Source organism: Indicator indicator, chromosome 2 (genome assembly GCF_027791375.1).
Source record: "Indicator indicator isolate 239-I01 chromosome 2, UM_Iind_1.1, whole genome shotgun sequence".
In the NCBI taxonomy this organism is placed as follows: Eukaryota; Metazoa; Chordata; class Aves; order Piciformes; family Indicatoridae; genus Indicator; species Indicator indicator.
Window position 1 is genome coordinate 1,032,412 of NC_072011.1, and position 13,904 is coordinate 1,046,315.

A 13,904-nucleotide genomic window follows, 5' to 3' on the forward strand; every position below is an offset into this window, starting at 1 on the left:
TAGATTTCAATTTAAATTTAATTTAAGTGAATTTAATTATAATTTAATTTTATATTTTATTTAATTTTATTTGTATTTTTAAATTTAAATTTTATTCTAATTTAATTTAAAGTTAATTTAATGTAATTTTAATTTAATTTAAGTTAAATTTTTGCTGTGTTAGGTTGGTTGAAGGTTCCTGGAAGGGTCTGATGAGTGCCTGAAACAGCACAATGGGAGGAATGAGACACTTGAGTAGGAGGGAAGTGAGGAAACGGGAGGGAGAAAATACGAAAGCTTCATTCCTGTTGGCATAAGCGAGGCACTGCCCTGCCCCAGCTGTTTGAGACACTGTGGCTGTGGTTTCTGTGGTCTTCTTGACGAAGCCCAGGCCAAACAAGAGCACTCAGAGAGAATCAACACTAACTACAGTGAGGAAACCAAACCATCCCTTCCCTGTGTGAACACACCATTTGTCATCCCCACCAAAGCCATACCAGTTTTGACTAGGACATGTGGCAAGCCACATCTTTCTCCTGCCCCCACAAACAATCCTGCCCTGAGCAATGTGACTGAGCAACAATCCCTCCCCACAGACAAAGCCTCCCTGGAGACAGGCAGGAGCAATGCACCCATGAGGCTGCTGCAGTAATGCAGGATCTGAGTTAGCACAGCTCCTGCAAAGCAAGCTGACTTCATCTCAACACAAAGGGGACCCAAGGGTGACCTTTGCTTTAGATAAGCAGGTTTTAACAGTTGAGTGGATCAGCTGGTGGTGTAAATACAGAATCACAGAATGTATCTGCTTGGAAGAGACCTCCAAGCTCATCCAGTCCAACCCTTGACCTAGCACTGCAGGGTCAGCACTAAACCATGTCCCTAAGCTCCAGCTCCACAGGCTGCTGGAACACCCCCAGGGATGGGGACTCCAGCACTGCCCTGGGCAGACCCTTCCAGTGTTTGAGAACCCTTCCAGTGCAGAAATATTTCCTAACAGCCGGCCTGAACCTCCCTTGGCACAGCTTGGAACCACTTCCTCTGGTCCTGTGGCTTGTCACATCTCACCCCTTGCTCATTAGAAGCGTGCCTGTGTCCCTGAGCTGGCCAGACCAGTGTAGAGGGGACTGATTACTTGGCTCAGCCCAACATGAAGTAAAAAAGCTAAACAACTAACAACAGAATTTCTACAAGAACAACAGACTTGAGCTGCCTTAAAGCCACACATTCCTTCCTGGCAAGCTGCAGGGATTCCCACATTGTGCTGGTCAGCACACAAACACTGAGATCCTGCTCTGGCAAGGAGGTTAGACCTGATGATCTCTTGAGGTCCCTTCCAACCTCTGATATACTGTGATACTGTGAGACTGTGAATAGTTTCAGGTGGAAAACACCTTGAAAACCATCAAGTCCAACCATTCTCTACCTCTACCAAGGCTGCTGCTAAACCACGTCCCTCAGCACCACTTCTGCTCCTCAAACACTCCAGGGATGGGGATTTGACCACCTCCCTGGGGAACCTGTTCCAGTGTTTGAGAAATCCTTTCACAGAATCACAAAATGTTAGAAGGGACCTCCAGAGATCCTCCAGTCCAACCCTCTGCCAGAGCAGCATCACCCAGGGCAGGTCACACAGGAAAGCATTCAGGTGGGGATGGAAAGGCTCCAGGGAAGGAGACTGCACAATCTCTCTGGGCAGCCTGCTCCAGGGCTCCCTCACACCAAAGATGTTTCTCCTCCTCTTGAGATGAAACCTTCTCTCTTCCACTTTGTCTCCAGTGCTCCTTGGCTTCTTGCTGTGCAGCACCCAGCAGAGCTTGGCCCCCTCCACTTGACCCCCAGCCCTCAGCTCTTGAGAGACATTGATCAGATCCCCTCTCAGCCTTCTCTTCTCCACACTAAACAGCCCCAGGGCTCTCAGGCTCTCTTCCCAGGGAAGATGCTCAAGTCCCCTAAGCATCCTCCTGCCTCTCCCTTGCACTCTCTCCAGCAGCTCTCTGTCTCTCTGGAACTGGGGAGCCCCAAACTGGACACAGGATTGCAGCTGTGGTCTCAGCAGGGCAGAGCAGATGGGCAGAAGAACCTATCTAGCCCTGCTGTCAGTCAAGAAGTTCCTTCTAATATCCAACCTACACGACCAGCAATGCCAATGTGTGCTGCAACTGCTGCATTTTGCTAAGTATTAATTGAATTTGTGTTGTGCTTTTAGTGTCCTTTGCATCACTCTGCTAAATCAAAAGCCTTGTGTAACATCAAATCCCTTCAAACGAGTAAATCTGATCTCAAACATCACACCCGCCATGCATAGAATACCTCAGAGAATCTGCAGTATTGGACTCTGACAAGGAGCTCTTGTAAGCAAGACCTTGGACCTTGGACATTTCCTTCCTTGAGTTTCTCCAAAAACACAATCAAACCCCAACCCAAAACCTGTGATTCTGCCCGGGCTCTTTTGTCCCTAACACTAAACCTCCCTCATTTTCAGCATCTCCTATTAATCAGTTCCACAAGAACTCTTTGCAACACTTCCATACCAAAGTCAGATTGCAGTTTGTACTTCGTTGCAGATCAAATACCTTTAACGAGGGTTATAAAAGCGGTGAAGAAATGAAGATAATGAATGCAAAGCACGCTTTAATTCTGCGTCATACTGCCCAGATTAAACACTGATTAAACTTTCTAGCACCAATCCCATTGATTTAAGCCAATCCCCCCTGACACTGCAGTAAAAATGTATAATCCCATGGCCAGCGTGGGAATTTCTCACCTGCATAGGAAATGCTAAGGAGCTTGCTGCGTTCCAGAGGAGGAGCCCAAGAAGACCACATGGAGTGCATAGCTGGGAAGGTGACACCCTGCAAAACAACATTTTGTCCTGCTGAGATGTGACCATTTTACAGCTCCCGTCACAGTATCACAGCACCACAGAACATAGGAGGTTGGAAGGGACCTCCAGAGATCCTCCAGTCCACCCCCTGCCAGAGCAGCAGCACCCAGGGCAGGCCACACAGCAATGCATCCAGGTGGGGTTGGAAAGGCTCCAGAGAAGGAGACTCCACAACCTCTCTGGCAGCCTGCTCCAGGGCTCCCTCACCCTCACACCAAAGAAGTTTCTCCTCCTCTTGAGATGAAACCTTCTCTCTTCTACTTTGTCTCCATTGCTCCTTGGCTTCTTGCTGTGCAGCACCCAGCAGAGCTTGGCCCCCTCCACTTGACCCCCAGCCCTCAGCTCTTGAGAGACATTGATCAGATCCCCTCTCAGCCTTCTCTTCTCCACACTAAACAGCCCCAGGGCTCTCAGGCTCTCTTCCCAGGGAAGATGCTCAAGTCCCCTAAGCATCCTCCTGCCTCTCCCTTGCACTCTCTCACCTTTGCATGCTGCAAAGGGCAGCTTTCATTAGAAAGCAGTGGTACAATCTGTCTCTTGTTGAGCAAGAAGCCACTTTAAAATAGTGTGCAAGGCACGAGAGGAAGGAGGCAGAATTAATTTCTGCTGCTTTTGGTTCTGTATCTGCTGGAAAAGCTGGAAGAATACAAACAATGCTGTTCTGAGCTTCTGATATCTGACAAACGAGGAGGGGTAACTCTAGTTTTGGCTCAAGTGTCCTTACAGAATCACAGAAACGTCAGGGTTGGAAGGGACCTCTAGGATCATCCAGTTCCAACCCCTGCCATGGGCAGGGACACCTCACACCACAGCAGGTTGCTCACAGCCACATCCAGCCTGGCTGCAAAAACCTCCAGGGAGGAGGCTTCCACCACCTCCCTGGGCAACCTGTGCCAGTGTCTCACCACCCTCATGGGGAACAACTTCTTCCTAATGTCTAATCAAAATCTCCCTTCCTCCACTCCTATCTCTCCCTGACACCCTAAAAAGTCCCACTCCAGCCTTCTTGTAGCCCCCTTCAGACACTGGAAGGCCACAAGAAGGCCTCCTAGGAGCCTTCACTTCTCCAGACTGAACAACCCCAACTCTCTCAAGTCTGTCCTCATAGGACATGAGCTTAGGCTAAAATACAGGTCAAAGGTTTTAATTATCCCCACCCAAATAACTAGAACTAACCCATTCAGATTGAAACAACTCATTTACTACTCCAGCACACTGAGCCCACAGGCTCTGATCACTACCATTTATTAATGAATTATTAAGATACGTTTTCAAGTTAAATAGAAAAAAAAAAGAAGGATTACCTCTCCCAGTCCTTCCAAGGCTCTGACAGCTATGAGGTAGCCAACTCCCAGATTTGCAGCCAAGGGAGTGAGCAAGGTGAACACAGAGGTGCCAAAGATGCCAAACCCCAGCAATGCTTTCCCCCCAGTCTTGCTTGCCAGATATCCTCCTGGAATCTGAGTAATGACATAGCCATAGAAAAAAGAACCAAGGATCCATCCCTGAGTATCAGCATCCCAAGAATACTTTTCCCCCTAGAAAGAGGAAAAAAGACCACAAAAATGCAGTAAGTTCCAAGCAGGAATTTCTGTGACCATATTTGACATAACTTTGATTGCATCATTTAGTCCTTTCCACCTGAATTACAAACCACTCACAACCTCTTCTCTAGAGTCTCCTTCTTCTGCACACATCTGCTGCAACCAAAGTTGGGTTGGAAGCTAATTCAAGAAGTTTAAAGTCTGTCCAGACATACCCAGCCCAGGTATGATAATCATCACAATGTGAAATCTAAGTGCTTGGACAGTTATCCCTTTGTGAGTTCTCAGCAGCTTGGGTGAGGTGACACAGGAACAGACAATGTAGTCTGCAGGACTCTGAATCCTGCCTCTGTACCACAGGGGGGACATCCTCTCATGCTCCTGAAAATGATTTTCCCTGCAGAAAATGTATGGCCAGAAAGATCCAGAGAGGTGATTTTACTCTGCTCTAGTGAGACCTCACCTGGAGTACTGCATCCAGCTCTGGAGCCCTCAGCACAGGAAGGACATGGAGCTGATGGAGAGGGGCCAGAGGAGGCCAGGAAAATGCTCAGGGGCTTGGAGCAGCTCTGCTAGGAGGACAGGCTGAGGGAGCTGGGGGTGTTCAGCCTGGAGAAGAGAAGGCTGCAGGGACACCTAAGAGCAGCCTGCCAGGACCTGAAGGGGCTCCAAGAAGGCTGCAGAGAGACTGTTTGCAAAGGGCTGCAGGGACAGGAGCAGGGACAATGGCTTCAAAGGAGAGCAGAGCAGCTTGAGACTGGATGTGAGGAAGAAGTTGTGCAGCAGGAGGGTGGTGGAACACTGGCACAGGTTGCCCAGGGAGGTGGTTGAGGCTCCATCCCTGGAGATCTTGCAGGTGAGGCTGGAGAGGGCTGTGGGCAAGCTGCTCTAGTTGGGGATGTCCCTGCTGGGTACAGAGGGGTTGGACTGGATGTCTATAATTCTATGATTCTAATTTATTCCAGGAGACAGAGATGCTTAAATTTAATATAAAGAGAGCAGCCAAGTACAGGATTCACAAGGGCAAGAGGAATAATGAGATAAGCACAAGAGAGGGGAAGATGAGTTCAGCAGGCACAGGACTCAATGCAAAGACATCAAGATAAGGAGGCAGCAGTCAGTAACTCCTGTCCAACAAAGTGATTCTGAAGCTTGGGATCCCTTCCAAAAGCCCAATTTATGACCATGCAAACCAGCAGCAGACATTTCACAGAAATAAGGAGACAGAATCTTCTTCCCATAAAGCTCTCAGTGGCAAATTTGCTCCCAATAAATAATAAATGACCTCTAAACAAGCAAACAAAAGGAAGGCAGAAGATGGCAAGAGTGCTCAGCAATAAATTCCAGCTATAAAATCAGATTTATTCATATCCAAATTCACATAGTTGGTAGTTTGGCTTTCTTTCTAAAGCGTTTTTTTTTCCCTTATTCAGCACTTGAGTTATGAAATGTGATGTTCAGGATTAATGGAAATCAGACACAAAGGATGCAAGAACAAGAGGCATAATCTGGGAAAAAAATGAAAAGAAGTGAGGAGAAAAAGATTCCTTGATGATTTCATAGAATCACAGAATGTTAGGAGCTGGAAGGGACCTCTAAAGCTCATCCAGTCTAAAGCTCTACAGAGAGGAAGACTCCACAACCCCCCTGGGCAGCCTCCAACAGGCTTCTGTCAACCTCACAGGCAAAAAATTCTTCCTCCTGTTTGCATGGAACTTCCTATGGCTCAGCTTCCACCACTGCCCCTTGTCCTGGCATTGGGCATCACCCAGCAGAGCCTGGCTCCAGCCTCTGGGCACTCCCCCTGCACATCTTTAGCACCAGCAAGGAGCTCACCTCTCAGGCTCCTCCTCTCCAAGCTCCAGAGCCCTCAGCTCCCTCAGCCTCTCCTCCTAAGGAAGATCTTCCACTGCCTTCAGCAGCTTTGGGGCTCTCTGCTGGACTCTCTCAAGCAGTTCCCTGAGGTCCTTCTTGAGCTGAGGGGCCCAGAACTGGACACAAGATTCCAGCTGTGGCCTCAGCAGGGCAGAGTAGAGGGGCAGGAGAACCTCTCTGACCTACTGACCACAGCCCTTTTAGTCCCTCCAGGACGCCACTGGCCTTCTTGACCACCAGAGCACATTGCTTGTGGCAAAGAGCAGTGAAATTTCATAGAATCACAGAATTGTCAGAGCTGGAAGGGACCTCAAGGCTCATCCAGTTCCAACACCCTGCCATGGGCAGCACACCACAGCAGGTTGCTCACAGCCACATCCAGCCTGGCTGCAAAAACCTCCAGGGATGAGGCTTCCACCACCTCCCTGGGCAACCTGTGCCAGTGTCTCACCACCCTCATGGGGAACAACTTCTTCCTAACATCCAATCTGAATCTCCCCACTCCTAGTTTAGTTCCATGCCAGTGAGGCTGTGTGAAGAACAGGCAAAGGTGGGCAACTGATCACTGGCATACAAGAGGTGTAGTCATCGTACATCCACAAGGTCAGATCAGCTAATTTGTAAGGAACAGAACAGGAAGGATGTGTGCAGAACCTCTGACCCTGAGCACAGCACTTCTCCATTAGCTACTCATTCAAAGCTATTATTTTCCAGAACAGCTTTTAGAGACCCACTGCAAAGGCCATCTGGTAAACACTGCAGCCTGCTCTCTTGTCACCTGAGCATGAGTCACCAGTCACAGGCTTGCATTAAAAAGACTTTGTCATGGTTTAGAGGAAGATAGATTTCTTCTTTTACCTCTTCCAAAGAGGCAAAAGAAAATTGCTCCACACAGGATTGGACAGGAGTGGGAAGTTTAAGTGGAAAGGCTATTCACAACTACACAAAACACTACCAAGCGTAGAAAATACACCAAAATCCATAGGCTGGGCTTAACACAGCAGCTCACTAAGCCACAGCTTCACATAAACCTCTCTTTAAACCAGGCCAACACACCCAAGCCTTCACGCCCCACTCCCTACCAAGCCTCTCTACCCTCCATGCCACACCAGTGTGATGCAGCTAAAAGTCAGCTTGTCAGCTCCAGGCCCCCATTAGGCAGCTCCAGGCCCCCATTAGGCAGCTCCTGGCATGACTGGCAGCATTGCCAAGGCTGACACTGTGCCTCACTCCCCTGCCAAGAGAGGTAAGAGCCTGGGTGCCCTTCCTGGGAGGAGAGAGGGAGGGAAAAGGGAAGAAACTGACTTTGCAACCAGTTTTCTAGGGATGCAGGACTTATGGGAATGATATACACCTTCTGGTCCACCTCCTGGAGACTCTGGCCCCTCCAGAGGGCTGCACTTGGTGGTCCCTAAAGGCAGCTCAGCCTCAGGCTGCCACAGAGCTTTTCCATGGCACCTTAGGGGAGGACAGGGTTGAGGGCTCACCGTGGTGTTGCGAGGAAGGCTTCTGGTGGAGGAATGCTCTGGACAGATGTTGGAGGTGGTGTTCCTCGCTGAGCTTGTGTTAGGCTCCACCATGTCCACCAGAGCCACGCTGAGGTTGACACGCAGGGCGTACAGGAGGAAGAAGCCGAAGAAGGCCAGCAGGGCCAGGTTGTAGCGAGCTGAGCAGCATGCAGGCACTGAAAGGAGAGCAAATGATGGCTTCTGAAACGCAGAGCCCAACAGAACAGGTGAGAAGCAGTTCCTCCATGACCTGAGCGAGATTGTATGGTCTTGCTCTGGCAGGGGGGTTGGACCCCATGATCTATTTGGGTCCCTTCCAAACCCTGACATCCTGTGATCAACAACCTCAGAAATTCATGGGTAACAAAAAAGAGGCAAAAACCCCAAGCTAATGGTTCTAGTCTTGAGTCCCCTCTGTAGGGATAGAGGCTGAGGGTAGGAAGCAAAAAAACAAACCCCAGCCCACTTTTCTACTGTGTGCAAAATGTAATCACAGAATCACAGAATGCCAGGGGCTGGAAGGGAGCTCCAAAGCTCATCCAGTCCAAGCCCCCTGCCAGAGCAGGGGCACCTACAGCAGCTCACACAGGAACACAGCCAGCTGGGCTTGGAATATCTCCAGAGAGGGAGATCCAACCCCCTGGGCAGCTCCAACAGGCTCTCTTCACCCTCAAGGCAACAAAATTTCTTCCTCCTGTTTGCATGGAATTTCTATGGGCCTCGCTTCACCATGCCTTAGTGCTGGCATTGGGACATCACCAGCAGAGCAGGCTCAGCACTGGGCATCCCCTGCACATCTATAGACCAGCAGTGAGTTGTAGAAGTCTGAATGAGTCCACAGGACCTTAGATGGCAGAACCAGGACATTGTTTGCAGTTTACTGGCACTGCCTCTGGATCTGTCACCAGACCAGCATTCCCCACAGCACAAAAACCTCTGCATGGGACAAAGTCAACAGGACCACCCTGCTGGCACCAAAGTGGTTAAATCTCAGCCTCTTCTCAAGTGGTAAATTAATCTGGGGGTAAATTTCCTAATTAGTGAGAGTAATCTCACACCACAGGATGTGAACTAAGAGCAAAATTGATGGAGAAACCACTTGAAGAATCTGCTGAACTTAAATAGCTAGGGGTGGAGTTTCCCCTCTTGTGAGGAGACCATGGTGCCAATGGAAAATTTTATAACCTGGGATGTCTGAAGCTCCAGCAGGGTTGGGGGAACCACAAGCCAGCAGGGACTCCATCTTTCCTCTGACTACTTCACAATTCAAATGAATAAACCAAGTGTATCTGTGACTGCCTGGAGCTTCACCTGGTACTGCAGCAAGTCTCTCTGATCTGCAGTAAGCAGCAGACAGCATGCCTGGTGGATAAGCTAGATGAAGACTGCTCCCTTCCCAGTACCTCTCAAAGAAGGAATGAGGCTTTACAGTGCTCTCTTTTGCAGTGGGGGCACCAACAGAGCCTTCCTGCAAGACTCCATTTTTCATTACAGTAGAAAAGATTTCCCAGCTTTTAAGTCTCTCACTTGCCCAGCTTTAAGTCTCCCACTTTCTCAGCTTTTAAGACTCCAACATTCCCAGCTTTAAGTCTCTCACTTGCCCAGCTTTTAAGTCTCTAACCCTGACCAACTCCTTGTGAAGCTCCTTGTGGCTGCCCAAGTTGTTAAAATGACACAGGGGAGCTGTATTTGCTGCTTTCATTTAGTAAATGAGCAGTAAGTGAGGCTACTGCACAAACACACAGAACGCCTTCCAGACCTGTGGTAGCTGCAAGTCTTGTCCCAGCAGCATTGGAAAAAGGCAGATCTGGTTTTCAAACGACCTGAAGAGCAGCCAAGTTTTTTTCTTCTTTGTTTACTTTAAAAACAATAGGCACACCAAGAGAGGAACTGCTTAATGCACAAAAACTGGTCAGGCAGCTTCATTGTCCTTTATTGTTTGAAAAGCAATTTGCCTCAAGTAGGAAATGTATAGTCACATTATTTACAACAATGAATATCACTACAGGGAAAGCTATTTAACCTTTCTGCTGCCTGCATTTGCTGGAGACAATAACAGCAGGAAGCTGAATATCACACTGACAGATTAATTAATTAATGCAGATTAACTACAGAATATGCACTACTCTTCCTCTGGAAGCCTCTTCCTGGTATGCATCTTGTCTGGAAAACAAGCTCCATGAAACAGACGTGCAAGAACTGAAGGTCACCAATTACTGGGGGTTTTTTTGGGTGGGGTTTTTGTTGGTTTGGGGTTTTTTTTAGCTGTAAATAGTTTATCATAAAAAATCTAAACCATATAAACATGCAAGTCTGAAACTCTGGGTGCTACTTTAATGCTTCCACCTCACAGAATCACAGCAACATTGGAAGGTTGGAAAAGCCCCTCAGGATCTCCAAGCCCAACCATTAACCCTACTCTGCAAGGGGCACCCCTAAACCACAGCCCCAAGCACCACAGCCAAACCACCTTCAAACACAGCCAGCCTTGGGCACTCCACCACCTCCCTGCCCAGCACATTCCAAGCCCTGACCACTCTGCTGCCTAAGGGCCACTCTAAACCTCCCCAGGGGCAGCTTGAGGCTCTGCCCTCTTCTTCTCTCACTAATCACCTGGCAGAAGAGACCAGCACCAACCTCTCCACAACCTCCTTGCAGGGAGCTGCAGACAGCCAGGAGGTCTCCCCTCAGCCTCCTCTCTTTCACACTAACCAGCCCCAGCTCCTTCAGTCTCTCTCCAGCACATTTCTTCTCCAAGCCCTTCCCAGCTTCCTTGCCCTCCTCTGCCCTGGCTCCAGCACCTCCACATCTCTCTTGCATTCAGGTGCCCCAAACTGGACACAACACTCCAGGTGTGGCCTCCCCAGAGCTGAGTCCCAGGGGACAATTCCCTCCCTGCTCCTGCTGGACACAGCATTGCTGATCCCAGCCAGGATGCCTTTGGCTTTCTTAGCCTCCTTCCACTAAGTTCATTTGCAGTGCCTCAGAATATTAGATGAGGTTAAGAGAACAGAGGATTGGAGAAGGTTCCAGAACATCACCCACCCCTCCAGGAGACTGTTATCATCAGAGAGACAGACATTCACCCCCCCTAAAGTTTAAGGCAGCTAGCCAGGGTGTTACCTTGACTGGCAGTCTTGGGTCCTGCCTCTATAGACAGTTCTGATTCCAGGGACATGTTTTATCCAACTGTAGCTATAATTGAAGAAGATTCTTAAACTGCAGTTACAAAAATAAATGAGGTCTGTGCTGCAAGTTGCTAAAGGAAGTTGCTCTTCTGCTGTATTTATCCTTGTGGGTAAGGTGAACTACTGGAGAGTGATGTCTTGTGCAAACTTGAGACTGTATTGCTACCATCACCCACGTGAACTCAGATTCCTCCCTTTCTGCCACTTCTAAGTCATTTTGTTGGTGGCTTCTCTTGCTGCAGGTTCATGATTTGTTGGTGCTCACTGTGTCTCATCCAACTTCCCCACCCTGCAGTGGTGTGTGCATCCTGGCACAAAAAGACCCCCCTGGAGGCAGCTACACTGTCCCTCCCACCACCTGGCAGGGCTGGGGGGGGCTGTCCTTCTCACCACACAGGTTCCTGCCCCAGCTCTGGAGTATGTTCTTTCGTGCTTCAGCATTTTATAGCAAAATAAAATGCTTTCCCAAGTAAGTTAGAGGATTTTTTTTTTTGCACAGCATACTGAAGAAGTGTAAAATCTCATGTTTCTCTTTACAGTTTGTACATTCTGGGGTAGAAACCAGCACAACCTCCTAAACTTGTTAATAGAATCACAGAATAGAATCGTAGGATGCATTGGGTCAGGAGGAACCTTTGAAGGTCATCCAGTCCAACCTCCCCCTGCAGCAAGCAGGGACACCCTCCACTAGATCAAGCCTGACCTTGAATATCTTCAGGGATGGGGTCTCCAACACCTCCCTGGGCAGCCTGTGCCAGTGTACCACCACCCTCATAGTAAAGAACTTCCTCCTACTGTTCAGCCTAAATCTACCCATCTCCAGTGTAAAACCACTGCCCCTTGTCCTAGTGCTACAAGGCTTTCAGCTACTGGCAGGCTGCTCTTAGGTGTCCCTGCAGCCTTCTCTTCTCCAGGCTGAACACCCCCAGCTCCCTCAGCCTGTCCTCCTAGCAGAGCTGCTCCAAGCCCCTCAGCATTTTCCTGGCCTCCTCTGGCCCCTCTCCATCAGCTCCATGTCCTTTCTGCGTTGAGGGCTCCAGAGCTGGACAGAGTACTCCAGGAGAGGTCTCACCAGAGCAGCCGTTATGTTCTGACCTCACAACGATCCTCCCCTCCAATAATTAATTACCTTCTGCCACCGCCTTTCCTTTCTGCATTTGCACCAGCAGGAATGAGTCTGACTTCAATCCTCCCTTACAACGAGAGGCTGCCATCACCCCGTGCACCCAGCAGCCACTCACACCACACAACGGCCAGGCCAGCATGTCGGCTGGCGTTCCCCACTTGTCCTCCCTGAGAAGACACTACGCCAAGGGCAGGGACTGCCAGTGGGGATTCAGTGAGCCCGGGCGGCCGGTTACCCCGACGGCTGCGGCAGGAGAGGGGGTGGCCCCCGGTTCCCCCACACGGACGCTGCGGCCCCGGGCCCCGCATCTGCAGGGAGTCGCTGGTCCATGGCAACGCGACGCCGGAGAAGCACCGCAGCCCGGCCCGGCCTCCCCCAATACGACTCCAGGGCCGGCAGGACCGCAGCGAAGCGGGAGGTTCCTCGCTGCCGCCTCCCGCTTATCTCACCGGTGCCGGGCTGGGACTCCTTCAGCAGCGGGGTGCGGTCCTCTCCCTCCTCGGTCTCCATCTCGCTGCCACCCGGACCGCGCAGCGCGCCCAGGGCCAGACCACCGGCCGTCAGCGCTGAGAGGACGGGAGCGGGGCCCGCCGCAGCCCTCCCGTCCTCCCCGCTCTGCTCTGCTCCGCTCCGCCCGGCCCCGCCGGCGCCGGGCAGAGGCAGCCCCCGGCAGTCATGTGACGGGCGCTGCCGGGCGGAAGTGGCTTCAGCCGCAGCTCGACATCGCTCCTGCCCTGCCCTCTGCCGCCATCTTTGGTGAGGGCAGGGGAGGTGCCGGCTGTGTCCCACCCGGCTGCGGCGAGGAGGCGGTGGCTAGCGCTGTCCTTCCTTCTGTCCCTTTCTCTGTCCCTGTCTCGGGCGGGCTGTCCGACAGCGACTGACAGATGCCGACAGGCACTCTGACAGGCTGTATGAGGCCCCACCTGGAATACTGCGTCCCGCTGCGGAGCCTTCAGCGCAAGGACGTGGACCTGTTGGAGCAGGGCCAGAGGAAGCCACAAAAATGATCAGAGGGCTGTGAGGGACGGGCTGAGAGAGTTGGGATTGTTCAGCCTGGAGAAGCAAAAGCTCCAAGGAGCCCTTATTGTGTCCGTTCAGTGAGGACAATCTTTCTGGCAGGGCCTGCTGCGACAGGACAAGGGGTAATGGCTTTAAGCTAAAAGAGGGGAGGTTTACGCTAGATGGAAGCTGGAGACTTTTTACAGCGAGGGTGCTGAAGCACTGGCACGGATTTCTCAAGTGCTAGGTGTCCCATCTTTGGACACAGGCCAGGTCAGGTTGTTTGGGACTCTGAACAACCTGATCTGGTTAGGGGTGGTGAGGCACTGGAGCCCCTCTGCTGTGAGGCCAGGCTGAGAGAGTTGGGGTTGTGCAGTCTGGAGAGCAGAAGGTTCCAAGGAGACCTTCTTGTGGCCTTCCAGGATCTGAAGGGGGCTACAAGAAAGCTGGGGAGGGACTTCTGAGGGTGTCAGGGAGTGATAGGACTGGGGGGAATGGAGCAAAACTAGAAGTGGGGAGATTCAGATTGGATGTTAGGAAGTTGTTCCCCGTGAGGGTGGTGAGACACTGGCAGAGCTTGCCCATGGAAGTGGTGGAAGCCTCATCCCTGGAGGTTTTTGCAGCCAGGCTGGATGTGGCTGTGAGCAACCTGCTGTGGTGTGAGGTGTCCCTGCCCATGGCAGGGGGTTGGAATTGGATGTGCCTTGAGGTCCCTTCCAACCCTAACAATTCTATGATTCCATTCTCACTGCACAGGAATTGGGGTAGATGACCTCTAAAGGTCCCTTCCAACTCAGTCTC

The 13,904-nt window shown here is 50.7% G+C and overlaps 1 protein-coding gene across 1 annotated transcript in view; it reads right to left on the reverse strand.

The window, feature by feature from the left end:
* SLC17A5 (solute carrier family 17 member 5) overlaps positions 1-12,614 on the reverse strand; it is a 33,455-nt gene extending 20,841 nt beyond the window's left edge. Inside the window, exons 1-4 of the mRNA XM_054395308.1 lie at positions 12,554-12,614; positions 7,770-7,966; positions 4,168-4,401; positions 2,744-2,831 (exon numbers count right to left, since the gene is read on the reverse strand). Of these exons, the coding sequence (XP_054251283.1) occupies positions 2,744-2,831; positions 4,168-4,401; positions 7,770-7,966; positions 12,554-12,614 (580 nt within the window). The remainder of the gene's footprint in view (positions 1-2,743; positions 2,832-4,167; positions 4,402-7,769; positions 7,967-12,553) is intronic.
* Positions 12,615-13,904: the final 1,290 nt, after the last annotated feature.